This window comes from Gymnogyps californianus, chromosome 1 (genome assembly GCF_018139145.2).
Source record: "Gymnogyps californianus isolate 813 chromosome 1, ASM1813914v2, whole genome shotgun sequence".
Taxonomy (NCBI): domain Eukaryota; kingdom Metazoa; phylum Chordata; class Aves; order Accipitriformes; family Cathartidae; genus Gymnogyps; species Gymnogyps californianus.
Window position 1 is genome coordinate 133,131,566 of NC_059471.1, and position 27,838 is coordinate 133,159,403.

Sequence of the window (27,838 nt, forward strand, 5' to 3'; positions counted from 1 at the left end):
TTGAGAAGAGGCTGGGGGAGATAAAGAATCACATACATCTGTTCAAAAAGATTTCAGCACAGCTCCAAGAGACAGAAAGACACATGGGTCAGAGAGAGAGGCAGAAGGGAACAAAAAATACAGTTTTATGAGAAGTAGAGGTGTTAGGAGGAGAAGGTGGGTGGAGAGTTGTAGAAATGTATCCATTTCCCTCCCCCCCATTTTCTTTAAGGGCGTTTTTCTCAGAGCTTTTCCTCTCTTTTCTCCTCCCCACAGCAATCAGCCAAGCTGGGAAGAAGAGATTGTCTCTGGACTTAGTAGTGTGTCTTGGCACGGAAGACTGATAGTAAACAAGTAAACAGAGTTGACAACTGTGGTAACCACAGGAGCAAAGCCTGCTCAGTGACAAGGATGAACACTCTTCCAGAGGTAAGGAAATGGGTCTGTCTTGCTGTCTGCTAAGATACCTCTGTTGCACCCCTCTCTTTTTCTTCCCGTCACAGCTACACTGCTTATTGCCCTAGGGAAGTGGGGCAGTTGAGTTTTTGACAGTTTGTATCCAGAAGGGGCTTGTCCAGGTCTCAGAATTAATGATGTGGGATGTGGTGTGAGGATTTAGGGGTTATTGCCCTTCCTGTTAGTCATCCTAATGGCCATTCTGAGGCTGTATTCAGATGTTTGAAGCACTGGCCAATAAGTAGTAGTAGTAGTAGTAGTAGTAGTAGTAATAATAATAATAATAATAATCTGATTATTTGCATCTTCTATTGTATCCCCATTTTTTCAACAAATTATTTTAAGAAAGTACTTATGCAGAAACATGCAAATTTTTTCCCCAGAAATAATTGTGGGTAAACATGGCATAGTTTTCTGAATGTGAGAATGACATGGTAAGCCTAATTACTTCCCATGTAGTGCGGCGTCCTTTTCCTGATTTGATGTCTTATATAACTAACTAGTAAAGTGTTAATTGCATATTTACAGACAAATCACACTGAACCAAACTGTTAGCTCAGGGTTGCTAAAATGTACAAAATATTCAAGGACAATAGAGATAAGTAAAGTTTTCTATAATATAAAAAAAGAAATGTGTATGTTTTGTTATGTTGAGCTGTTCAGTGTTGCAAGAGCTATAGCTGTAATGCAAATGGTCACTTTATCTTGACTGCATTTTTCTGGCTGAAGAATTTGCAGAAATGTTTGGTTTATATATCCATTCTCATATTTCTGTGTGCTAAAGATCAGACAACAATCATAATTTTAAATAGTTATTGGCCATGGTTATGCTTCAGACTTCTAATAGTCTAGAATATAATTCAGCAAACTTTATTTAGTTTCTTATGTTAGCAGGTACTATATTTTGAACACAGGCTAAAATATTATTTCTCAAATAGCATTCAATGTGCTGACAGAAGATAAATTTAAGAAAATGTTGAAGTTTTTGTGAGTGTTGGGGCATTAGTCTGAAAACATGTCATCCACATGACTAATGTGATAAACACAATTTGGGTAACAGCTGAAGTCAGTAATTCATGAATAATCTACTGGCTGAAAAATAATACCCCTAAATTTTCTGGTAAATAATTATGAAAAATAACCCTAATTCTCCCTGCCTTTGATATCTTTATTTTAATTTACTTGATTTTCACAAAAGTTAGATGCTGCTTCTTCTGCAAAACAGCACTAAACACTGGGAAAATGCAAGGTGAGGAAGAATTAGGCAGAGGAACTTCAATCTCCCTGCAGAATTCAGGAATGGCTCAAAAACAGAAAGGAGGAGATGCTGAAGTAAAATAAAATTCTTTGGCTGATTTAGTTGCATCAAACAGTTCCTGCTTTAGTGATAACAGTACCTGTCCAGATTCTGCTAGCCTAAGTTATGCTCGCATTTGAATTGGATGACTCATGTAGTACCTAAATTCAAAATTATTCATTTTATAATTGAGGACAATTAGAAGTCAGCTTTTAGTGATTTTACAGGCATTTGATCTCAATTAGCTACAGTGAAGCCATTTGAATTTGAGCACTTGCACATTCTTAAAAGAAAAGCATGAAAGAACAGAAACTGTACTGGAAATTGCATTCATCTTCAACTTTATGCAAATACTAATCATTCTTCTCACTTACTTGTAAGTGAGGCCCATATGGAAAAGCTCTGTCAGAGATTAAAGGCTCTTTATCCTTTTCCACAGGCTTGTTCAAACTATTCACTTGTCTCTTTATATGGAGCATGCTGGATGAGGCAACCAAGCCTCAAAACATACCACAATAAAGTGCTTCTGCTTCCTGCAAGCTGTGTAATGTTCCTGCATCCTGTGCCCTGGAAGTTTTTATATCCCACTGCCAGTTCCGTCCAGTTAAATGCACACTTCCTTGACCAAGGATCACTGAATTAGGAAGGGCTCTGTATTTCAGTGCCTGTGAACCACTTAGTCCATTTGTGGCATAAAAGTGAAGTTCATACTAGATAAAGAATCTGACAGGGATATTGCCCAGGTCAGTATCTTTATAAGGGTACTGAAAGAGCAGGTATTTGTCTGTCTAGATTTCTTTAAGCTGTTGTCATAAAAAAGATATAAGGGACAAGTAAGTATGACTGCCCTCCTCTTTTTTCTCTGTTTATGTAGGTCCACAAGTTCTCTCAAATCCAGCCCCAGTAACAGATTAGAAAGACATTCCTTATGGAAGGTGAAGTGTTTGAAGAACACTTTTAATCCTTATGGCTCACATAACACAGACCTTAATCCAGTTTCTAAGTAGAGGTACACAACCAATTTCCATTCCCCTGTCTCTTCTTTTGGGGTATGCTGTTCTTTTGGGGTATGCTGTTCCCAGCCAGGTACTTCTCTAGTTGTTTCTCATTGGAGTCTTGAGAGAGACAGTCTAGTTCTCTTACAGATTTTTAAAAATCTATTATTTGATGCATTTTCCATTTCAAAAGGAACATAATGTATAGGCCCAATATAGACCTACTGTTAACCAGAAGTTTGGCAGAAATTGCAGTGCCAGTCTTGAAATACCAATTTCTTGTTAGTATCTCCACAGCCATGCCATTTAGTACTTGAAAGAGAGAAACAGATGTCCTTTGATAACATGAGACCAAAGAATTGCAAAATTATTTCATAGTAGGAATAGGGCAGATTTTCAATGTGAAAAACAAAAAGTCTATTGCAACAGAGAAGTCAGGAGCATTGTGAATGGAAATCATTCACTCTCTCCTAAATGGTGAGAGATGAGGGCTTACATGTTGAAGAATACTTTTTCTTCTTCCTTTTCAGCCAAGCAAATTTTCTTTCACTCGCTTCCCTGGCATACTGTTAGGTTGTGACACTTACTCTCTACCTGAGGAGTAAAAGCTGAAGTGTTTTACTACAGGGGCGTAAGAAAGGAATTTGGATTTGCTCCTTTATATTTCCTACACTGTACTTTGCCAGTATGATCATGTTCTGTATCTAGCACCTTTTAATGCCAGGATTCACTTGTATGTGCTTGCTCTCCATTTAGTTATTCTGTATCCTGCCTAAAGAAGTCAGGAGAATAGGATTTTAAAGGGATAAAAGCAGTTAGGTATTTAACCCTTGTTAGCAGTTTCCATGAGTCAGGTAAGCTCACATATGCTTTTGAGAGGCTTCTGTTAATGATTGAATAAAATGCATGTTTGAAAGATATAAAATTATGAGTTCTGTTTTTCTGTGTTTTCTGTTCTGTTAATGTTTTTGTACAGCAATTGTACATAGTATATTAGGCAAGATGGTTAACAGTAGACTCATTCATTTTCTTAGCCTTTCCTCAGGTAAAGGGGTATATGCTGTGAGGTACTTAATTCTTGTAGGATTTTGCTTCATTTCTTCTTGTGATTTTTGTAAAGAACTATGTTTTCTGTTTTTGTGGTAAAGAAGATAGATACTGAGTGTGGTGACAAAGGCAGTTTAGCTGCTGCATGTGAGGGAGCAGCAAGGGCAGACAAGGGAAGACAATCTAGAACCTGAGAGTCGTGACAAGGCAGGCAGGAAGTAATGACTTTACTAGCAAGGGGTGCACCCCCACAGTATGAGAATGAGGGGGGTAAGGCACGTCTGGTGATAGTAGCCAGAGTCAACCAAGAGTGTAGATTGCCAGGCAAGTCCATTGTGAGGAGGCAGGTCCAAGGCCAAACCTGCAGAATCAAGTCTGTAGGTTAAGGTCAGGATCCAGATCAATAGGCATGGCTGCTGCTGCAGCATAGCTCAGATGGAGATCATGCATGAGAGCTGAAAAAAGCAGCTCCCAAGTGAAGAAGTGGGCACCTCCACCGAGGCTGCTTCTAGCTTTTTCTCAAAGAGCTCCAAGGCCTGTCAGGGTTTCTCAAACAGCTTGCTTTATCAGAGAACCAGGCCTGCGCACAGGGAGCTAAACTTGAGGCTGTGGGGACAATAGAGGCCAGGCCCCGACACTGGCATATAAGACTCTCAAAGTAGCGCTGCCATCAGCTTTCACACCTACGAGATTTACTCCTTGCTTACTATACTATTTCTTCTCTATCCCTCTTCCTCCAAGGTTTTCCATTATCTTCTGTTTTTTTCCCTTCTGCCTCCTTTTTCTCACTGTATATTCTTATTCAGTTATTCCACTTTCCATTTTTTCAGTTCTTTCCCTTTCCTATATTATCAGCATCCATTCCCATGTCTGTTCTCTTGTAATCTGCTGTTCTCCAGTCTTATGTACATCAAAGTAGGTAGAAGTAGTGGACACACACAGTACATGTCATTTTATCTGACTTTATCCAGGTAGACGTTAGGGGTGTATCCTAACATAGTCATCTAGCTTCCTTTGCAGTCAATGGAGAAAAAGACACGTAACTGGAGGATGCTTCAGCTCATCCTAAGACAGATGTCTAAAATAGAAGCTGTACTCATATGGTGCCTAGCCTTCTCCACTGACTAAAAATACACATCTAGATTATGAACACAACTAAATTTAAGTGAGATAAAACCTGTCTGTACATAAGATCTTCTCTGTGACTTACAGCTTACTGCAGTTTTTAGAATAGGGCAAATCTTTTCTCCCACTTGAACTGGACTAGAGGGCTTAGGGTGCAGGAGTTATTTCTTGAGGAGAGATCTGAAATTAGTGCTCAGGTTGCCAGACTGTAACGGAATAAAGAACCACCAGTCCTAGCCATTCTGTCATTAGCTTTATGGGCTCAAAAAGGCTTTGATATTTTCAGGAGGTATATGCAAGGTGATTCCATAAACCAGAAGGAACTACGCAGGGACAGGCCTCCTCATGGCAAGCTGGCTTTTCGATGCATAATTCATAACACTGTGCAACAGCTGTAGCTGGAAAAGATAGGGAAATGAAGGAGGTGATAAAGTCCCCAGGAGTACAGTCACCTAGATGACTTGGACGACTGTTGGTGTTCTGGCACTAGTCCTGTGAGTGATTTTCTAGTAGATTAGGTGGAAGATGGAGTATATGACCAGTGCTAACTTTAATATGAATTTTTCTTTCTTCTTTTTTTCTGTTTGTCTCATTTCTCTCTCTTCAGACCTGTGACCAGGAGCTGAGAACAGGTGCAAAGAAAGAACGATGCCTTCAGGGGAAAAGCCTACTTCTGTGTACACTTCTTCTCAGTACTCTCCTTGGCTTTACACTGCTTATCACGTACATCATGATGACTTGTGGTCTAGGTATAATATGGGATATTCTTTTCCCTGCTTCCTCATCCACCCCATTTGTAAGACCCCTTTCTCTCCCATCTGCCTCCATTGTGTATTAGGCTTAGCATTTGTGTTAAGAATCAGACTTTCAGATTCTCAAAGAATCATAACACCAGTTGTAAAAAAGGTACACTGTTCTGCCTCTTCCTTGGGTCATAGGGGGAAGAGATCCCCACACCTGTCCTCTGCCTGCCATTTAATATGCCTGGGCCCAGTTTTGAGGGAGAGCATCATTGTATTGTCTTGCATCTCATCATCGTGTCATGCTCTGTCTGTAGTCACCTCCGGGAAACTGGACTGAATCTGAGATTTGGAGCTCCTCCTCTACCTTTCCGTCTCTGACTTGATAAGTCTAGTCCTAGTTTTCTAGCACAGACCAGTGCAGTCATAGTGTAGAAAGAAAAGTCATAGTCTCTTGCTTTTGGGGAGCTGTGAGCAAAGACCAGAAATATTAATTTGCCTTTCAAATTTGCTAAACAGCTATCTGCAGAATAGTCCATGTAAATGTTTATGCATATGGAATGCTCAGCACTGAAGGTGCATTTATATTGGTGGATACAGACATTCCCTGCTCCAAAATAAACATTATTGACTCTTCACCTAGCATTTTTCTTTAGCCCCTGTTATGTGTTAGAGACCGTTCACTACAAAGACCAAGGAACAACTGTTGGTTTACATCTTGTCTATTTCCACTCTGCCTACCTCCTCCCATGTCAACTGTTGAAACCATAGTATGGAAAGTCTTACTTTGATTTACAAGTGGCTTATTTCAGTATTCAGATCTGATGTTGATACAAGACACTGAACCAAAATGAGAACACATACCCAGTGATTCACAGCAGTTTAGATAAAGGGAATTTTAGATCAAAGCAAGATGTACTAGAAAGTCTGTGTCCTGTTTTAACAAATGTCATTGCTGAGAAATGTTTCCCATGCTTGAACATCTCCCTCCATGTTTTAAACTTATCTCCTTACTTTCTCTGTGCGATGTCCTTCTTTGCTTCATATGTTGACACCATCAGTTGCATCTTGTTTATCATTTGGCCAAATTTGGCTGATTCAGAGAAAATAGACTGAGAAGCCAGAATAATCGAACCTGTGACTGCCTAGATAGTATGAACAGAGGACACCACCTCTGGACTGATTATCTATCCTTTATTTAAAGAATTTCCCTTATAAAGTGCAAAGGCAATCTTCCTGTGAAGTGAAGGACAGAACACGCTTTGTTGCATATTCAGCAAAAACTTACAAGGAATTCAACACTCTGCATGCAAAGGAGTTTGTACCAAAACTAAATCTTTCGGGGGAAATGTCCCACAGATAACTCCTCATTTTTTTTTTGTTTGGAGTTGTTCTTACTCTCCACTGTCACTGCTCAGTTCTCTCCTATTTACTTCCTGCCCAGGATCCTGTGATGCCGAGCTGGGTCTTACACTGTTGGCCAGACTCCTGAATTCTAGGAATGACACTGTAGACCCCTGTGTGGATTTCTACAAATATGCCTGCGGCAGCTGGGAAGGCAAACACTCAAGCAGAACCACAGAAGAATCACTAAATGTATTTGATGTGTTGTTGGAAGAAAACCAATTGATCCTGAAAAGGCTTTTAGGTAGGGACAGATGGTTGGTGTGTTACCTTCAGCTTCTTCCTCAGTCAGAGCTAAGAATAGTAATAACTGACAGCACAATCATTCCTAACAGGGACTGATTCCAGTCCCTTCATTCTTCTATCATTACAGGTACAGATTTATTCTTGAGCATGTCGTATTACAATAGCTGCATTTTAAACATTTTAGTTCCCCTTGCCAAGTGTAACAGATGGAAGTCACACTTTAAAATTCTGACAGCAACACAAACCATTTTCCTGTTGCCTTGTAAAAGTAGACCCTTTTCACTGTGCTTGTCTGAATGTGCACTCTGGTCATGTGTCCTGAGTCCATGTGGGACCGAAGCCTAGATACGCACTACCTTCCTGTTGTGCTCCTGTTGCCATGCAAAGAAACTCACATATTTGGCCTCAGGAAGAGTCATGGCACTAGAAGGTCTCTTACTTTGAGTGACTGTGGGAAGTGTGGATATATTTACTAAATTGTTCTGAATCAAAGTGCAGTGTAATATTTTCTTATAACCTTTCTCTGCTCTAATACTGCCCCAACTTTTTTTTTATCACTTTTGTATTTTTTCATCTTTTTTTTTTTCCCTCAGAGGGCCCACAGTTTGGGATAAGAGGCTCAGCTAAGGAGAAAGCAATCCAGTTCTATCGCTCCTGCATGGATACCCAACGGATAGAATCCCAAGGAACTCAACCATTGAAGGACCTCCTAAATCAGGTGAATGTTTGTGCTGTTTCCTCTCCCTGCAGAAGATAATTCCTGCAGGCAAAAGGAAAGTGTGAAGTTAGGGTCATATGGTCCTACGTGATGGAATTTTGCTAGCATCTGGCCCTGAAATAAGCTCACGGTTCACAGCACAACTTCTAAGTGACAAATCTTCTAGCTTTAAATGCTGTTTCAGGATTTGATTTTCTGACATCACGTACCTGAATCTTTCCTCATGACCTTACATATTACTTTAGGACTGTACAACAACCAAGACTGCAAAGAGGGATCACTTTTAATCTCAGAAGTTCAGTTCAATAGGATCCAACTTACAGATCAGGGAACATCTTGCAAAACGGGTGAAATTTTTGTGTGTAAGATCTGATGGCCATCCACTACTCCAGGCTTCAGGGGAGCTTGTTTAAAGAGGAAAATGCTTCTCTTTCCATTCTGGGAGACTCCAACCCAGGCAGGGTTGTACATCCTCCTGCTAGCAAAGGGCATTTATGCCCTGTCTCCAAGGAGGATGCAGAACCTTCCAGCAGAAGGAACAGTGACTGCAGGCCCACCTGTGAATCTGCTTGTCAGGGAGGTGGGACCTGTAATCCTTGATCCCTGGTTGTCCTTCTGGATGGCTTTAGCAAAATGAGACCTCTTTCCTCTCTCCTTCATCTGCTTTTTTCCTGTGCACCTTGTTCTGTTGATAATTATCGTTCCTTTTCCCTGTGTCTTTTTGCAGTTCATTGCTGTTGTGATTTAACCCCAGCCAGCAACTAAGCACCACGCAACCACTTCCCCCTCCCCCCTCCCAGTGGGGTGGGGAGGAGGAAAAAAAGTAAAACTCATGGGTTGAGATAAGAACAGTTTAATAACTAAAGTAAAATAAAATACACTACTAACTAATAATAATAATAATAATATTATAATAATAATTGTAATGGAAAGGAATATAACAAAAAAAAAGAAATGACACCCAAGAAAAGACAAGTGATGCACAATGCAGTTGCTCGCCACCCGCTGACCAATGCCCGAGCAGTGATCTGCCCCTCCCGGCCAGCTCCCCCCTGTTTATATACTGGGCATGACATTCTATGGTATGGAATACCCCTTTGGCTAGTTTGGGTCAGCTGTCCTGGCTATGCTCCCTCCCAGCTTCTTGCACACCTGCTTGCTGGCAGAGCATGCGAAACTGGAAAGTGCTTGACTTAAGATAAGCGCTACTTAGCAACAACTAAAACATCAGCGTGTTATCAACATTATTCTCACACTAAATCCAAAACACAGCACTGTACCAGCTACTAAAAAGAAAGTTAACTCTATCCCAGCCAAAACCAGGACAGTTGCTTTGCTTAAGTGAAAGTGACAGGTCATTTTAAAGCCAGCAGGGTATGTAGAAATCTTCATGAGTTTCCCCTGTTGCTATTTGCTTTGTTACTTCTCAGTTGTCATAATGACTGAGCTCATAGGAGTGAAACAAAGATTTTGTAAATATGGATCAAACAAGTGTTTTTCTCACCTGCTGTCATATGCTGTCTCTCTCCCTCTCTAGGTTGGTGGATGGAATATTACAGGTGTGGGGAAAGCAAAAGATTTTAATGAAACTCTTCAGACTCTCATGGGCAGATACAGCACCTTTCCCTTTTTCAAAGTCCATGTGGGACCTAGTCCTTTTGACGTCAAGACCAATATTATTCAGGTGAGTGGACTAAAGAAAGAAAATTATCAGAAAGTACTGGGAATGAAGTCAGTTACACAGCCCATGAGACCCAGGCTTGCTCAAGTTAAGCCTATGTTCTTCTCTGAAGAAAGTTTTCCTAAATTTCAGTAAACTTCTTGATTTTATTACATAAAAACCACTTATTTCTGGAAAATGAGCAGATGAGGAAGAATAAATTGCTTACTTTCTCTCATCTCTTCTGCCTGACAGTGTAGATTGTACTTCATCGTGGAAGGGTCTGGTTCTTCTTATGTTCACGAGTATGACTAGTACAATAATGGACTCTAAGTGCTAAGTGTCTAATACACATAGTGTACTATGAATTTTGCAGCTCACTGTTGTTGTTTAAACCTGGTAGGCCGCTCACTCACTCCCCCACCCAGTGGGATGAGGGAGAAAATCAGAAGGGTAAAAGTGTGAAAACTCATGAGTTGAGAAAAAGACAGTTTAATAATTAAAAAAAAAAGGGGGGGGGAGAAAAAAAAGAAGTGATGCAAAAAACCCCCAACTGCTTACCACCAACTGACCACTGCCCAGCCGGTTCCCAAGCAATGGCAGCCCTGGCCAACATTCTTCACCCTCACTTTTATTGTTGAGTATGATGTCATATGGTATGGAATATCCCTTTGGTCAGTTGGGGTCAGCTATCCCAGCTGTATTCCCTCACAACTTCTTGTGCACTCCCAGCCTGCTTGCTGGCAGGGTGGTGTGAGAAGCAGAAAAGGCCTTGACCTTGTGTAAGTACTGCTCAGCAATAACAAAACCATCTCTGCATTATCAACACTGTTTTCAGCACAAATCCAAAACATAGACCCATACTAGCTACTATAGAGAAATTTAACTCTATCCCAGCCAAAACCAGTGCACCATGTAGAAATATTTAACAATGATGTGGTTTACATTTGAATATCAGTCTCCGCAGTTTTGTAATGAGCTTGTAAATGAGCTTCAGAATATGATAGATCCACAAAAATTACTTGGCAAACATTTTCCAAAAGCAAAAGCAATTTATTAATATGTCAGATTCTGTGACACAGAAATTAACAAAGCCTGTTGAGCATATCCTCACATTTCCAGTCTTTCTGGAAATAGCAAGATGTTTTCCCTTTACTCCTTTTTGCAGATTGACCATCCTGACTTTGAGATGCCACCTGAGAGTAAATTCAAAGAGAAAAATTATCTTGAGGTAACATATCAGAGGCTGAAGAAAGGTAAAAATAGCTATTTGGTGTAGGGATCTCATTGAATTGCCTCCTGGTTCAGAGTGATCTGTTTCCATGGGTTACGGTCAGTGACCTCTGAAAATGTCTTCAGAAGGAATTCTTTACAAAACTCTCTACTTTTCCGAAAAGATAGTTTGTAAAACGTAACCCATTTTTAGATGCCAGGTTTAAAACTTCTAGTGTAGAAACAGAATGTTATAGTTTTAATTTGTATTTGCTAAGTAATACGAACCTGGGCTTCCCTCCAGGTTTCACCTTGAATGAATGTTTAAAAAAAAAGTTCTTGTCCAAATTAAGGCTTTATAACCAAAAATCTGTGTATTGGGGGAGGGGTAGCTAGCATTTTTAAAGTTATATTAAAATGTTTTAACCTAAGCTGGGGAAACAAGCTCTTTGACCTGGGAAGTTACTACAACAAAGTTAATTTCATCACAGCTCTGTCATTTTTCTGAACTTTATAAAAACTGAGTTGATTTCAGTTTCTCAGTCTGACTCTTTCAGAAGAGTCCTCAAAAAAATAAGCCTGTCTACCCTTCACAAGCATTCCTTTGATACCTCATGAACACAGAAGCAAGAAGCTGGCATTTTCTCTCCATCAAAAATACTGTCTCATTATGTCACTACATCTCTCTCCTTTGACTCCAGAGATGGCCGCCCTACATCTCTAAAATGATTCCGGTATTTGATGTAATTGTAAGCTGGGACAAAAATAACCTTTTGGGAATTCAGTGTTCTTCACTGAGAGAGGAGCTGTAGTTGGCAAACTGTATTCCACATGAAGAATTACATAAGGATGTTGCAGTGAAGAAGACAGTTTTAGGGACGGGGCTGCAGTGGTTTTGAAAGATTGAAGCTTATATGGTCAAGATGGATGGTTGGATGGATGGATGGATGGATGGATGAATGGGGTGACTAATTTTCAGTCATGTTTCTCCCACTGGTCATATGCTCTGTATTGCAGGTTCTCCGTGTGTATCTCTCATATTTGAAGAAACTGGGGAACCTACTTGGAGGGCCACAGGATGGTCCCCCTGATTCCTTTTCCCTTACTTTGTCCTTCATCTCTAACCTCCAGCGAGTTGTCACCCCACTGCAGGAAAGACAGCAGAGGGGGATGCTGTTCTTTCGCACTACCATTAGGGAGCTACAGGTATCTGTTCCTTAGAACTTGAGCCACACAATTACATGCGATATTCACATTCTGAAGATCTGGATCAAAAGATATATGAGATACTCTGTTTAGATGCCATTCCCTTGCAACTTACGCTTGGAGTCTGTTGAGCTTTAAATAACCTATTAACTTACGGTCTTTTATTGACAGCAGATGGATTTTTCAGGCCCACAACTCTCTCCCCTCCCCAGTGCTAATTCAATAATAAAAAAAGTCGATTCTCCTTTTCTACTATAATCAATACCCACATCATAAAAACAGTTTAACTTGTTGAAAGTATCTCTTAACAGTATTAGAGAGACTATCCCAGTTTCCCTATTATTTCTTGTCAGTCAATTTAGATTCATAGTTCAGCATGTAAGCTTTGTTGTACTTCTAGGAAAAGGCACCTGCTATTGACTGGCTGTCATGTCTCCAGGCTGTCTTCCATCCTATGCCAATGAACCTCTCTCAGCCAATTGCAGTGCATGACATGGATTACTTAAGAGGCATGTCACAGCTCATTGAACAATGGCACAAGAAAAGGTAGGAGTCAATATCTATGGTTGTAGTTGTTCATGCTTCAAGAAATACTAACTTCAGATACCATAAATTAAAAAGGTCTGTGTTAGAGGCTGCTGAATTCAGTAGCCTAACAATTGCAAGGCTGCTGTGGCTCTATATCCACAAGTTTAGCCAGTACTAAGACTTAGCATATATTCCCAATAGGCTTGCACATGCACGCACCATATATGTACACACATATAAATATATATATATGTGTCACACAGGTGAACAGAGATGGAACACAGTGCCTTTACTGGTACCCACCCACCCATAGCACTCATACAAACATGAACAGTTCAGACAGCCTGATCCTATTCCTCCTCTCCACCTGATCAGGATTGGTCTATACTAGTGAAATATATACATGTACACACACAATATGGATCACTCCAATAGCTGGTCTTAGATATTCAGTCTGTCCAGAAGCTGGCCCCCAGTCCCCTAGTGTCCACAGCTGCTGGGACCTGGATATATGAGCCCCTGAGTCTTGCAGCCCTACTTTGGTTGCTGGTACTCTGATCTCTTCCTGTTACAAACACACATATATAAGCAGATCTCTCCAGTGGTCCAAACCACTAGTATCTCCAATAGCCAACTCAGACCCCTGCTCTCTCCAGCAGCTAGCTTGAACCAAAGTCCCTCCAGTAGTCAACTCTCAGACACCTTGTCTCTCTAGTATCCAGTCCCATCCCCACACAAGGAGAGTAGAATGTTATTTAAGAATAGCATTTAATAAGATAGGACAGATTCTGGTGACCATGTGCAGGCTCAATCAGACAGACACCCTGGCATGCCACAAGTTTACGCTCAACCATTCCCTCTTACCACCTTTCCTCTCCATTTTCCCACACGTGTTCCCCCCAATCCACCATGATCCTTCCCTTTCCCTGCCTTTGGTCCTTCCCATAAACATCCCATAATAAGTCTCACAGAATCCCACAGACACCTCAAAATATTCTATAATAAGTTTCACCCAGTCTTAAAAATGCTCTTTCTCCTGCTTCCCATATAGAATCCTGTGCCCCAGCATGCAATTACCCCTTGAGTCGTCATGGTGTTCTGGGGAGAGAGTTTCTTTGGTTGAGTCATGTCAAGTCATCCTCCTTTGATCACCCCAGGTGTAGCCCGTTCAGAGTACTTTGTTGTTATTGTTCAGGTTACTAGGGTTCCTCTGCTTCAAATTATTCCTCTGACACTTGCCACATCTCTGTGTTTATAGTGACCAGCCTTCAATCTTCAGTCTTTTAAAATGTCATTTTCCTACAGGGTCCTTCACATTTATATGATTGTTTGTCTGGTTGGGAATCTCTCCCCAGCCCTTGACAGTCGATTCCAAGATGCACGCCTGGAGCTATCTAAGATTCTTTATGGAAAAATGGGATCTAGAATGGTGAGTTAGGCTTTAACCATCTTCTTCAGCCTCCCCAGCAGCTGAACACCCTAGGACACACCTTCTGGATGTTCTCTTGATGCCTTGTCTGGATGGAGTTTCTTAGATTTGGGGAGGAAAACTACTCTCGCTAGGCCATTAAATGCTTCCTTTTTGTCAAAAAGTAATGTGGGAGTAGACATGACAGACAAAACTGTAGAGAGCTAAGTGCACTGTATCATGGGGTAGGGAACAATATATAGATGGTCACCTTTCTTCTATGTATTTGTCTCAGCTAGCATATGAATCTTCATCTTGTGTGAAAGTAAATGGAGTAAATCGTAGGGAAATCAATGTTTTACTTGATTAAAGTTTTCTGAGGTAGCTTAAATGGAACTACATTACTTACCATTCACTGCTGTCATTTTTAGATAGCAGTGTATATGCTACTGACTGCATGTTTACTTATCTTTGTACTATCTTCCTATCTCTTTGTTCTCTGTCTCATGTGTGTCTATTTCTTTCTCTGTTCTTACAGATCCCAGCTGAGCGCTGGAGGAAGTGCTTGACTGATACCAGCTCTTTCTTTGAGCCAGTTCTAGGGCAGATGATTGTGCAAGAAATTTTCCCTCAGCAGACAAAGAAACTTGTAGGTATTCATCCTCTTAACCCCCAAGCAGAGCTCAGCTTAATCTTTTTCTGTTTTTTGACATGCCAACTTAAGACCACATCAAGGCAGCAAAGTCATGTGTAGGTTTTATACCTTTTTACGTATTCCTGTACTTACGCACTTCCCCTCCTTCTTTGGGAATGAAAGATGTCAGAACAAGACATTGCAATCATTGCTAGAATAATCAATGCTAAAATACCAGTTATTATCTTATCTCAACTGTTAGCAAAGTCATGTATGCAGTACCAATACCTATGACAGCCCTACAAATGCACGCAGTCTCAGCGTGCTTCCTGGAATGACAGTTAGTATTAACAGTATTCATCACCAATCTGACATATTTAAGTAAGATTTTCAATTGCAAAGCTATTAAGCCATCATATGACCAGCTGTACAGAAACAAATCAATGCCAAAACATTCTGAGTGGATCCGCAGTAAAAGGACCACCTGCCTGCAGTGTGGAAAAGATTTCTTTTTTTTCCTTTGATGATCAGAATTCCTTTTGAGGAAAGTTAGTGTAGGCACCAGGTTTTATAAAGAGTTTGCAGTGTATAAAATGACAAGAGTAAATAACCCCAAGAAAAGTTAATGGAAAAACTAAGTCTACTTGTAGTGAAGTACAAAGCTGAATGAACAAAACATAATTTTGTGAAGGAGAGACTCAGATTGCCATAACTTTGAAAAGGGAGACACCAGCATGAAATACTTGTGGATCCTGAATTTTCATTTCACTCAGGAAGTGGGGCAATCATTTGGTCCATTCCTATCCCAACAGGGATTGAATGAAAAAGAATTATGTTTCCCTTTTAGTTACTGTGAGAGGCAAGATGGAAAGGTGTGTGAGAGAGAATGGTGAGCCCTGTGAGGAACCACTGGATGCCAAATAACTTAAGCCTAAATCATTGTAGAAACTGAAATCTCCTTTCACGACAAGAAGATGAATTTTCCCCCAATTATTCTATGGTTGAATTGCTGGAACATGGGAAGATGGTAGCTAAGCCTGAACAATGTTTTTCTGCAGTTCTGACCATGCCTTCTTTTCTCCATTGCAGGCTGAGCAGATGTTCTCTGAGATCCAAGATGCCCTCTGTGGCCAACTGGATCAGTTGGAGTGGATGGATGAACAGACTCGCCAAGAGGCTAAAGTCTTGGTGCGTGCAGAAGGCAGAAGTTACGGAGGCCTTCCTTTCCCTGAAGCCTTTGGAGAAGGAATGGAAGGGGCCTGCACCTTCACATATTCTTACCTGCTTCTACAGGCACACAATCTTAAATAGATGTCTTATACACACTGAAAATTGAAGGTGGTTTTATAAGTGCCATCATGCACGTGTGACCATACATTGATGTGTAGGCATAGAGAGGCTCAGTGTTTGTCCATGGATACTCTGAATTAATTGTATTGAGATACAATTCAGTTTTATACACCTAGAGAGGTTAAAAACTATAAAGCTGAATGCCAGAAAACAATGCTATAAAGAAAAAGAAGAGTAGAACAACATTAGGTCTCAGGTCATTGAGTTAAGAAAGCAGAGTAGCAAGAGACGATGTCTTGTTGAAACAGAGTAGCTGTCATTTTGAAGGGCTGATTCACTGATCATATTTAGGTTGTTTAGAAATAGAGTTTAAAAAGGACTTCTAGAATGTAAAGCCTCCTCTTGGTCATGTTTCTTTTTGTTCGTTTGTTTGTTTGTTTATTATGATTTTAGGTTTCCAAACTACAAGTGAAGATTGGCTATCCAGCTCACATACTCCAGACTGCCAAAGTGAACCTGGAATACCAGAATGTGAGCTATATAATGTAAACATGCCTGCCTCATTATTGGCAGTTTACCTGTACCAACTGCTATCTTGTTCTCTGCTAAAAGAGGCTATGACCTCTGGAGCAATGCACATTTCCTACTGTTCATTTTCTGAGAACATATGGGCCCAGAGAACCTTTATCTATTGCTTCTGTATTGTTGCCTATGCTGTGTCCTGTTTAGAGTGGCTGGCCTGATAGAGATTGGTTGTGACCTGCTTGTATGTTTTGTTTGGCCTGCAGATAACATTCCTGTTATATCTTAAATTGAAGGTCTTTAGAACTGGGAGAGAAAAAAACACGAGTATTCCATTGGTTTGTCTTTTGATGAACCCTTTTTTGAACCATGGGACTTTTCTCTTTCTCATACTGTCCAATTCATTCCTCACTCATGCCCTATGGTAGTCACATTACCTGTCTCTTCCCTCAGTTGGACATAAATGAAGACACTTTTTTCCTCAATATGGTGGCTTGCTTGAAAGTACTGAGGGAAAATTCCTACTTGAAACTCCTTCAGCATCACTCACAGGATAAGTAAGTGTCAGATACTGATCTGAAAAATGTAACAGAATCACACACTCATGGACTAACTGAGGTTGGAAGGGACCTGTGGAGATCACCTAGTCCAACCCTCCTGCACAAAGCAGGATCAGCTAGAGCAGGTCACACAGGACTGTGTCCAATTGTATGTCTATATCTCTCTTTTACTGGGGAAGGATGAGGAGGGCAGGCGGGGGGTGGGGCAGGACTGGACACAGTACTTCCAGATGTGGTTTCACCAGTCCTGAATAGAGGGGCATAATCACCTCTCTTGACCTGCTGGTGACACTTCTCCTAATGCAAGACAAGATGCTGTTGTCCTTCTTTGCTGCAAGGCTGTATTGCTGCATCCTGCTTAAAAAAGCCTTGAATCTGGCAGCCTGTCTTGTATTCACCCTGAGCTCACGCTACCAAAAAACCCCACCATTGTGGAGGGAGCCCCAGACCCCTGAAAAAAGAACCTTTTTTGCCCATGAACCCTTGAGTAAGGGGGATAGCTGGTTTTCCTGGACTTAGCAGCAAAGCAAACAGCAAAGCACTGTGATGGTGTGAATGCTGGCAGGGTCACCTCAAAGGCAGGACACAGGATGCTTTAGAAGGCAGGCAGCATTGACAGGCATGCTTGGGACCTTACAGTGCCTGAAGAGTATTCTGTGCAGGACTTCACAGGAGATTACTAATCTTGATTTACTTGACAGGGAAGTTGTGAGGGTGAATCCTTTAATGTGTATGAAAGCTAAGCCACTAGCTCTGACCATCTGTAAACAAGTGAAGGTTTCTTTCAAACACCTTCAACTCTATATAATGTGAATTTCATCATTTGCTGCTGCTGTATGAACAGTTGTACCAAGCAGACCATTTTTGCAAGCCCAGTGGAGGAAAGGAGCAAGGTATGAGATAAGGAGTTAATACATTCTCTCATTTCTCTTTTTCTGCTTCTAGCTGGCATGTGTCCCCCTGGACTGTGCATTCATACTACTCAATAAGGCAGCACATGGTAGTCTTTCCTGCTGGAATGTTCCGCAGCCCTTTTTTCCACATGGAGTTTCCCAGGTATGGAGGGGCTGCAAAGGTGGAAGCTGAATGTAGTCCCTTGGCTGCACCATGTTTCCAGGAAGAATCTTAACGGGTCTGTCTTTAACCTCTTTCTTACTGCATCCCAGAAAGACACAGTAAAGGGGGGAAAAACAGCTTTTTCTAAAGCCAGATGGATACTGCCTTATGAATTCTCAAAGAGTGTGATCATTGACTCTGCTGGAGCAAAATCAGAATCTAGGTGTAACTAAGCTAAGCCAAGTATATTACTCCAGAGCAAAGAGGCAGAAGTGTCATGTAGGTTAACTGCAAAGAAGACATTTCACCTTTGCCTCTCATTTTCTAGATTCCAAGAATTACTGAAATCTAACCCATAGAAATCTAACCCAGAGAAAATAGGAGCCTCACAGAGCAACTTCTTGTCAGAAGTCTTTTTCAAATGGATCAAACACAGTTCTTCTCTTCCTTTTTTTAAAGAAACCTTCTCTAATAAGCAAATACGTCTTTAATTCTGGGTCTTGCCCTGCAACAATGACACTTCTGTAGACCATACTCTTATAGTTGGATTCTTTCATTATATGGAACAGATCTGTTAAGCAATATTTTTCTGATATTAAAAGCACTTAAAACAGTTGACTGTAAAAATATTATTTGATGTCCTTTTTTGCATGGTAATGCATAGATACTTCTCCTAATCCCATTGTACTGAAAGATAAGCTCACACTGTGGCAAGAGGCTGAAGTTTGAAAGAAACATGTCTCAGTTAAAAGTAATTTTCTCCATGGTGATCTTCTACCACTAGTTGTATGACGTCTTCTAGTGCTTGCAGTATTTCATGAATTCATTATAGTATGAAGAACAGGACACCTCAAAAGAATAATATTAAAAACATATTTTTTCCAGTGGTATGGACTGTTGCTTACCGTATTCTTCCTCTCTGAAAAAGTGTCTACAGCTTCTTATTCCTTTTGTATTCAGTGTTAGTAAAATATGTTTTTCTCACTGTCATCCCAGTTGAGTAGACTGATAAGTCAAACTTGATCAGCTTTTGGTGAGTTGACACAATAGCATTTTCTCAGATTATGCTCCAAAGTTTAAACTTTACTGACAAAAGCCAATTCAGATGACTGTGAGGATAATTTTTAAAATAAGAAGTCAGCAAAGCAGTACAATTGTTATAGAATCATAGAATCATAGAATGGTTTGGGTTGGAAGGGACTTTTAAAGATATCTAGTCCAACTGCCCTGCCATGGTCAGGGGCATCTTTCACTAGATTAGGTTGCTCAAAGCCCCATCCAACCTGACCTTGACCACTTCCAATAATGAGGCATCCACAACTTCTCTGGGCAACAATTATAAATTATCAGCTACAGAGCTTCTGAAAGAGCAGTTCTAAGAGAAGATGAGTTGTTCTGTTCTTGTCACTTCCTACTGAGTTCCCAGTGATGTAATAATGATCTGCTACAATCATTTCATGCTTCAGCAGCATTAATCAGTACACGTAAAGAAAGAATGAGCCCATCATTTCATATTATGGAAATGCATTTTGAGTGTACTCTTACTTGTGTGACTATTTGTAAATTCATTGCATAGAATCATAGAAATTCTGATATTGGAAAGAACTGCTGGAGGTCTCTAGTACAACCTCTTGCTTGTAGTGAGATCACCAATGCTAGACTGGAGTAATTGTAGTCAAACCTTCATGATTTTAATTTGCCTTGCAAGTTTTATGTACCATTTTTCACTAGACAACTATTGCAAGATTGCTTCTCCAACCATCCGGCTTTTGTATGATTACCATTGCAGATACTGTTCGTGCAGCAGTTCAGCCAGTAGTGAGTAAATAAGGACATATCTCAACAACAATACATGTCTTTAGAGTTAATAAAGGCAGAATCTCATTCACAGACTCTTCATTATCATGGCTTATTAGCTATGAATACTTTAATGCAAGCCCATAGTACAATTTTAAGCATTGGTAGAGTAATTTACACTTCTATTTGCATTTTTGCAGAGTGTACCACATCTGAGAGACAATAAATAGAAAGTGCTTCTGTGTGCTCTCAGAGTAGAATCCTCCTGTGCAGCCCACAGTTGTACTTAGTGGCTATAAAGAATGCTCACCTGCCCTCTTTTTCTTTTGAAAAGCACTCTTTTCATGTTTATTTTTCAGTGCTGTGAACTTTGGAGCCATCGGGGTCTTCATGGCGCATGAACTTCTTCACGCATTCTATGGTTATGGTGGGTACCGGCTGTGGTGTCTTTGTTTACTCTTCTAGGGGTCCCCACGGGTACTTTCCCTCAGGGGATCTTAAATCCTGGTCCCTATATCAATGTATACATATATTATTAAGGTAGATGAAGCTAAGGAAAACCCATTCCAGGCCATGCTGACTACTAAGAAGATTCAGTGATTAATGTGAGGAATACAGGTGAATGCCAGAAATACCTTTACTTTCTAGGATTCTTTCTTCCCCACAGTGCTGCCTGGGGGCTGTCCTACATGCAACAGGAGTGCACTACAGAAATCTATAGACTGCTTGGTTGAACAGTATGAAAGCTATGGCTTTAAGGTCAATGGTAGTTTTACACTGTTGGAGAATACAGCTGACACTGGAGGGCTCGCCATCGCTTACCAGGTATTGTAGTCTACTTACTTCTCTAACCTCATAGTCTCACCACGCCACCGAACTGCCACGTCACAAGATTGCTCTGCTGCATCCCTTTCCTACATGCTGCTCCATTTCCAGATTTCTTGCACACCTGTGCCAGTGCAGCATGTGTCCTGCATGTCCTCTGCTATTCCAGACATAGGTTCCGCACAAAGCTTTGCTCATAACCTCACTACTTCCATGTAAGACTACTTCTTCCCTTCACCAGTTCTGGGGTGGGCCTTTCTTTACTTCCCCATTTATGTCATGCATACAAAAGCATGTTATTAATTATATGTTTATGTTATACCTGAGCAACTAAGCTGAGACATGAACCAGAATTCTGTGTGGTGGTAAAATGACTCCATAATGATGTTTTCAGCAATACCTTAGTCTAGAGAGAATTTTTTATTTCCTCATGTGGTAGTTCAGCAGTTTAATTAATTACTGAGTGCAGGGTGCTCTGAGATCTCTAGGCCTCAGATGGTGCTTGTTACATTCTTGCACGAAGAATGTTGGGAGGTAGAAAGTCTTTTAATTTTTATTCAAATATTTGTGACTTTCGTTGAAAGTAATTTTCATTCTTTCATAGTGCAGTCACCACATCTTCTCTTATGACAATGTGTGTGTGGTAGCGTCTGAAATGGAAAGCAAAGGAGTTCTCCTGTCTTAGAGTTATTAGGGGCATGGCCAGCATCAGGGAGCCTCAGAGTGAGGAGAGAGAGATACAAACTTGCTAATGTATTAAATATATATTAGATTGATATATTTCAGTGACAGAAGACATGGTTTTGGGACACTATCTGAAGGGGGATTTATTATTATTAATTTTCTCTCTCCACAGGCCTATAAGAATTGGCTGAAAAAGCACAAAGAAGAGAAGGATTTACCGAAGATTGGACTTTCACATGACCAGCTTTTCTACCTCAGTTTTGCTCACGTAATGAATTCTAGGCTAGTCATATGTCTCTCTCACTCTCCATTGTCTTCCACATTATTACAGTTTGTCTTTCTCGATATTCAATCACTTTTCCCCCTCTTCACAGAACTGGGAATGACTGATGTTTCTGGGAGATCCAGAATCTTATTTAGAAGGCTAAAATTCACATATAGGGCCCCTACCCTGTTGTGGATCTCAAAGCTAACAAACGGTCTGTCTGCAAATATATCTTTTACAAAGCTCTGAAATCTACCAAAATTAAGTTGTAGCAGACAAGTTGTGTCAGGGAAAGCATGCTTCATTGCCAGCTTCTGAGTACTTTTTTGCTGTTGTGAGCAATCTTACACATGGAAAGTGGAATTTTACTGGAAAAGGCACGTATCTCTCCATCCCTTCCTTCATGCACCTCTCTGTCATGGTGAATAACTAGATTTCATGTCATTCTGAGTGGCTGATAGTGAAAAAAAGAGTTTAGAATGTTATTTAAATATAAAGAACTAAAAGTACATGCACACATAGTTTGAGATTCCTATGGGAACCTGGTTTAAGGATTTGTGCAAAGTTGTGCAGTTGTACGTAGTTGTGCAGTTGAGTTCCTCATGATAGATCATTGGACTTCTGTGCTCAGAAAAGTCACACCCTTATCACACAATTACAGTCGCACACTGTAATTGTGTGAAGGGAAGAGTTTTGTGCATGTATTGACATTAGGTCAGAGCAGTGTGTAGAAAAGCAGTTCCGAAATCACAGATTATTTGGTTGTGGTGGCAAGATTTGCATTTCAGAGGCTATCTGGCAGCTACTGCATCATTTGTCAATGAATAAAGACTGAAGTCACAAGAGTGAAGACTTGGATTGCCAGTTTAACACCAGTAAAGTCACATAACCTTCCCCCCAATCTCTCGAGTAGTAATGGGATGTTGTGTAAGTGCTCTCCTTTCTTGATGAGCACTCATTGCTTTTGCGTAAGAAGCTGAATCTAGACACTGAGACTGCATCTATACCATTATTTTAGATGGAGTCCAGGGTTGCATGAGCCTAAACTCCAAGGTGGTCTAAATTCCCTGTGTTCTGGACTACACAGTATAGAAAAAGAGCAGCTGGCTTGTCAGATAGGGGAATTGGGACAGAGAAGTTTAGGGAAAGGGAAAACACTCAGAAATTGTGGTGGTGAAGGGAAAGACATGAACATTGTTGGCACCCATGTAAGTGTGTTTCCTTGTTTACTCCAGCAGCCTCAGTCACGTGTGCAGAGTCATGAGGAGCCTGAAGTCTTGTTCACATGAGGACTTTCAGCCAAACTGACTTTCTACTTTGCTTCCTTTCAGGCAATGTGTGGACACCAGGATCCTGAGAAACTACAGTCTTCCCCGAACACAGATCCGCACAGTCCCTTGCCACTTCGTGTCTGTGGGCCTGTCAGCAACAGCGAGGACTTTGCCAAGCACTTCCACTGTTCCAGTGGATCCCCAATGAACCCAGACAACAAGTGCCACATCTGGTAATCTGCATGGAAAAGGAGGAAGAGAGATATGACTCCAGGGAGAGGAAGGCCTGGCCCATGAAAGTATGACCATCTTCTCAGGGCCCCTAGGGTGACATGATGCTCTTATTCACTCCTCTATGTTCCTTTTCTTGTTATCCTTTCCTCAGCAGCTGATGGTAGCAAAATTCTTAAACTGAGCTCATAAAGGAAGAGGGTCTCCTCCTACTACTCTCAGCACTCTGTCCCAGTTTAGGAATTCCCAAGGTAGCAAGATGACTAGCCAGTCTCTAGTAGGCAACAACTTCTGAAGAGTTGTAAACAGAAGGACTGTTACATTATTAGTCCCTCTGTTCAGTGCATTTCCCTGTCTACTCCAGCAGCCTCACAGTCATGTTGAATGGACAGGGCAATAAGCTGGAGCTCTGAGACTTGTTCATATAAGATTGGCTGTTAGGGAAATCCTATGGGTTACTATGCAAACCACACATGTAAGTTACCAGAGAGGGAAGAATCCTCTTCTCTTCTTCTGCCAATAAATGGAGATAGGTACTAGGAAAGACTCAGTGGCTCCAGCTTCTAAGCTGAAAGATAAGTCACTTAATAATGAAGGTTACTGAAGGCCTTCCCTGTTCTGTTTTTCTTTCATCAGCAAATTCCTAAGAGACAAAAGAGGAAAGAGGAAAGCATCCCCATTGGTGGGAGGGGGATTGGGAGCTGAGAACAGATTCTCTTTCTTTCTTTTCCAATAAGATTCTCTTTTTTTAATCTCTGTGTAGGGTTGAGGATATGGTTGAGGGTGGAGTATGGGACAGTCACAAGGGTTTCTAGAAGTCTCTGAAGACTGAACAATTAGAATTCCAAGAACTTCTCTGGATCCTGAACCTGGTTCTCTCATCCCTGAAAGTTCTCTCATCCCTACATTTGTAAATATTTACCATCCAAACAGAGGAGCAGAGCAGCTGTGGGATTTTACTTTCTACTTGAAATTGAATTTAGGTATTAATTTACTTTACAGGAAAAAGAGAGTAAAAAGTAATATATTTTAGGGTAGCAGGAGAAGTGCTTAAAGCATATTATCAAGAGTAACCTAATAATTACATCAATTTCAGGTTCTGATAATTAGAAAATTTATACCAATGTTCTAAAATTTACCATAGTTAATAAGTATACAAAATACTCCTACCCTTTGCATGCTCTTCAAACTGTTCTTGATTATGGGAGCATTTTTATTTTACTTATTATATTGGCTGTCTGGGGATTGTTTGTGGAATAGGTGATGGCAAGTGGAAACATCCCTTATCCATGTAAGCATTGTAAAAATTGTGAAAATCCTAATAACTGTGTTAATCCCTTCCAAGAACTGACCAGTGCAGAAAAATATTTTCCCAGAACAGACTGTTCAGACATTTTGTTTTCATTAATTAACTAAAATATTAATAAAGTGTTTGCTTTAGAGAAAAAAAATTACTTTGATTGCAAGCTTTTTATGACTAGGCCTGTTTCTTTGTTCTGTATTTTTACTGTTCCCAGCACGACTGGAGTTCTTAGCTGAACTTCACAAGTAATAAATAATAATACCTCGAAATAATTTGATTTATTTACCTATCATAAAAAAAACCAAAATTGGGCTTGTGCTTATCTTTAACATTTAAACAGTGTATACTTTTCCTCCATTTAATGAATCTTGTCCTAGCAGCGTGTCCAGCAGCAGACTTTCTTCTATATGCTAATAGCAATTAACATTGTACCACACCTTGTGTGTAATATAGGTGTTATTTCAGTGTACTGAGACTACTTGGCTTCTTTGTTTATAATGTATAGAAAAAGCAAAAGCCATTGACAGCCTGCATTTTGAGGAGTTGTTAACTTTTCTTCTACCTATCTTGTTAAGTGTATAGGGGGAACAGTTGCCTGGAATATGCAACTTTTTCTTGTTCTTAAAATGTATGACGAATTTATGAATATTCTGTTTAAAAGACAGTGTCACCCTTGAAGTTGGTGAGTTGAATCAATTCTTATTACTAACTATGATGTTTTTACACAAAGAACATATGGGAAGTGCAAGAAGGGAGGTCTGGATTAGAAAAAAATTGCATGAGTCTTGGACTGAGAATTTATTGTGTTTCTCAAGGAGAGAAGGAAACTCTTTCAATAAGTGCACAAGGTCCCTGCCCTTGTTCTCAGTGTTGCAAGTTCCCTGGGATGTGGTTGGTGAAGAGAAGCCATGCTGCCTAGTAGGTGATCATGAAACACAGGTAGATGTTCAAATTGTTATCATCCATGACCATAGAAATTATTTCATGCTTTGCATCACACATAAAAAAAAGAGTACAATGCCGCCAGTGTTCAGGGAAAGAGCCAGATCCAACAGCAGATCCTTCACTGCTGAATTCCTCAGTCTCTGTGAGTCCTCGTGCTGCACCATGTTGATCACCTCCATTCCTTCCCCTGTTGACGAGGCCACAAATGTTTCCTCCATTTGCTCCCAGCCTGTAACTGGGGGTGGGTGGGGACAACATAAGCTTTCTTCCTGCTCTCTTCTTTCATACTTGGATCCTTTTCACCTCTGCTTCCCTCCCTCTTTTCGCTCCCTGCTTTCTAAACTTTCAACTCCATTTCACCCTTACTATGTGTCCATTTTCTCCTTCATACTAAGCAGCTTTTCATTCATACCCTTTCCCATTCTCTGCTTCCCTTGTCCTTTTCTTGTTTCTACTCTTCCTCATTCAACATATATACCTCTATGCTCACCCTCCCCATAGCATCCTCATAATTCCCAAGTGCGTTTTCTTGATGTGTATGGATGTGAATGTGCAAACTTGGCCTAAACTTCTCCCCTTTGCCCTGCTAAGTGCATGCAATTGCAGCAGGGTAGTAAGTGGTCATCCAGGAAGGGGAGACCATCATTATTGCTATTTTACAAGGGGAACTGAGGTACAGTGAAGCAAGGCATTGGAAGAACTGGGGACTGGAATCTGGACTCCTGTGGTTTGACACTTGCAGGATTTTTGTCTTTTCCCTTCTTTTCTCAACACAGTCTTTCCCATCCTCTTGTTACAAGTGTGTCTTTCTTCCATTGATTTTCTCTTCCCTCATGTTCTCACTTGTGCATTTGGCCAATTTCCCCACTTATTTCTCAACACACTTCCTCCCTGACTGTTGCCTATCTTGCTTTCTCTCTTTCCATGCTGGCTCTACTTCTCAGACTTGTTCTCCCAGAATTGCTGTGTTTTGGTTGTTTTCTGGGTATGCTGTATGCTGTGACAATGTCTCATTTTTATTCCTCAAATTCATTGCTGCATGACAGACAGGAGAAAAGTGTCCAGTAGAGCAAAGAGACAGAAGGAGGGAAGAGGAAAGAGAAGCATGGCTCAGAAACTCCCCAGGAAACAGTACTTGAATGGCCAGCAAGTCACAAGCTCAATTTTTTTTTTTTTTTAACCTATTGTCAGGTTGAGAGGAACTGATCACTTCAGAAAAGGTGCCAGTAAAGTGAGCCACAGCTCCAAAGATAGCAGATCAGGGTCAGAAGTCATTGCCTTTTCCAGTGCACAGCCAGTCAGGTTTTTTTCAGGAATTAGGGGCAGTGATTACTGACTTGCCACAGGGCAATTTAAGTTGTTTTAGATATTGCTCTTTCAAGCAGTAGTTTGATTTTTAGAGAGAGTTGTGAGTTAGGAACATTTGCTTCTTATTGCAGGTAGGATCTTCTAAGAATTTATCTTCTCCTTAGAAACTTTTAATTCTTGGCTCTAAGATTCTTACAGGATTTCTGGCTTCCTGGTTCTACCACACTCTGAGGAAGCTTGGTGTTGAACAAAGTGCCTGCTTCCTTATGGCTCTATTTTGAGAAACCACCAGTTTCTGGGCAAAGAACTTTGCTATTAGACTACATCCCATCGAGTAATAGTAGGAGAGGTGGCAGGAGAAAGACTGCAGCCACAGTGGCAAATGTGACTATCTCCCAAAATGAGTATCAGAACATTGTACAAGACAAGTACAGAGCACAATGAAATATTCATATAAACGCACTGCTTATATGAATAAGAGACTTCTTGCCTGAAAAAGGCCTTTTGAAATCTTTTATTTCGGAAATCACTTTCTCCTCACTCTCCTTCCTTTGCGTCTTCATCCTTTTCTCCTTTCCTGTACTTTTCTTTATAAGGGTCATCCAAGATTCATTCTTTTGTCTTTTCAGGGCCATGACTGCAATAATAGGCCTTAATGGCCCTTACCAGCCTCAACTGGAGCCTTCACTCCCATCCTCTGCCCATGGGTCCAGGAGCTTCATTTAAGCTCAGGCCTGGGTCTCCAGTCTCTATTTGTGGTCTGCTGCAAGTATACCTATCTCCAGCTCCAGCTCCATCACAGCTGTGCCTGGCCATGGACCCTGTTATTCTGGATCTTGACCTACAAATTGACTTCCTGGTTTGACCCTGAATATGGCTTATCACTATGGACTTGCCTGGCAGTCATGGGACTGTGTCTGACCCTGGTTTCTTTCATTGGATGTGATCCTGACCCTGGCTTGCTGACTTTTATTCCTGGCTTGACTTTGAGCCTGCCTCATGATTATGGACTTACCAGATGATCTGTATTCTTGACAGAATAACTACCTATCCCTACCTATAACTACCTAACTACCATCCCCAGGTCTGCCTTGCTTGCCTTGCTCAGGGGCTGTGGGGACTGAGC

The 27,838-nt window shown here is 40.8% G+C and overlaps 1 protein-coding gene across 5 annotated transcripts; it reads left to right on the forward strand.

The window, feature by feature from the left end:
- Window positions 1-27,788, forward strand: KEL (Kell metallo-endopeptidase (Kell blood group)). Of its 5 annotated transcripts, XR_007766225.1 has the most exons (20): window positions 1-156; window positions 256-408; window positions 5,507-5,648; window positions 7,084-7,287; window positions 7,883-8,007; window positions 9,545-9,691; window positions 10,836-10,898; window positions 11,897-12,085; window positions 12,486-12,631; window positions 13,919-14,042; window positions 14,560-14,670; window positions 15,745-15,843; window positions 16,399-16,476; window positions 16,921-17,024; window positions 17,973-18,083; window positions 20,240-20,307; window positions 20,548-20,705; window positions 21,562-21,657; window positions 22,986-23,224; window positions 27,342-27,788. XR_007766225.1 is itself a non-coding variant. In XM_050894444.1 (19 exons), the coding sequence occupies exons 2-19, from the start codon at window positions 391-393 to the stop codon at window positions 23,160-23,162; spliced, it is 2,160 nt and encodes a 719-aa protein (XP_050750401.1). In that variant the 5' UTR covers window positions 1-156; window positions 256-390; the 3' UTR covers window positions 23,163-25,119. The 5 variants fall into 5 exon arrangements, 4 of the variants coding, with proteins under 4 accessions (XP_050750401.1, XP_050750411.1, XP_050750420.1 ...); XM_050894444.1 differs by lacking the exon at window positions 27,342-27,788 and having other exon boundaries at window positions 22,986-25,119; XM_050894454.1 differs by lacking the exons at window positions 16,921-17,024; window positions 27,342-27,788 and having other exon boundaries at window positions 16,399-16,490; window positions 22,986-25,119.
- Window positions 27,789-27,838: the final 50 nt, after the last annotated feature.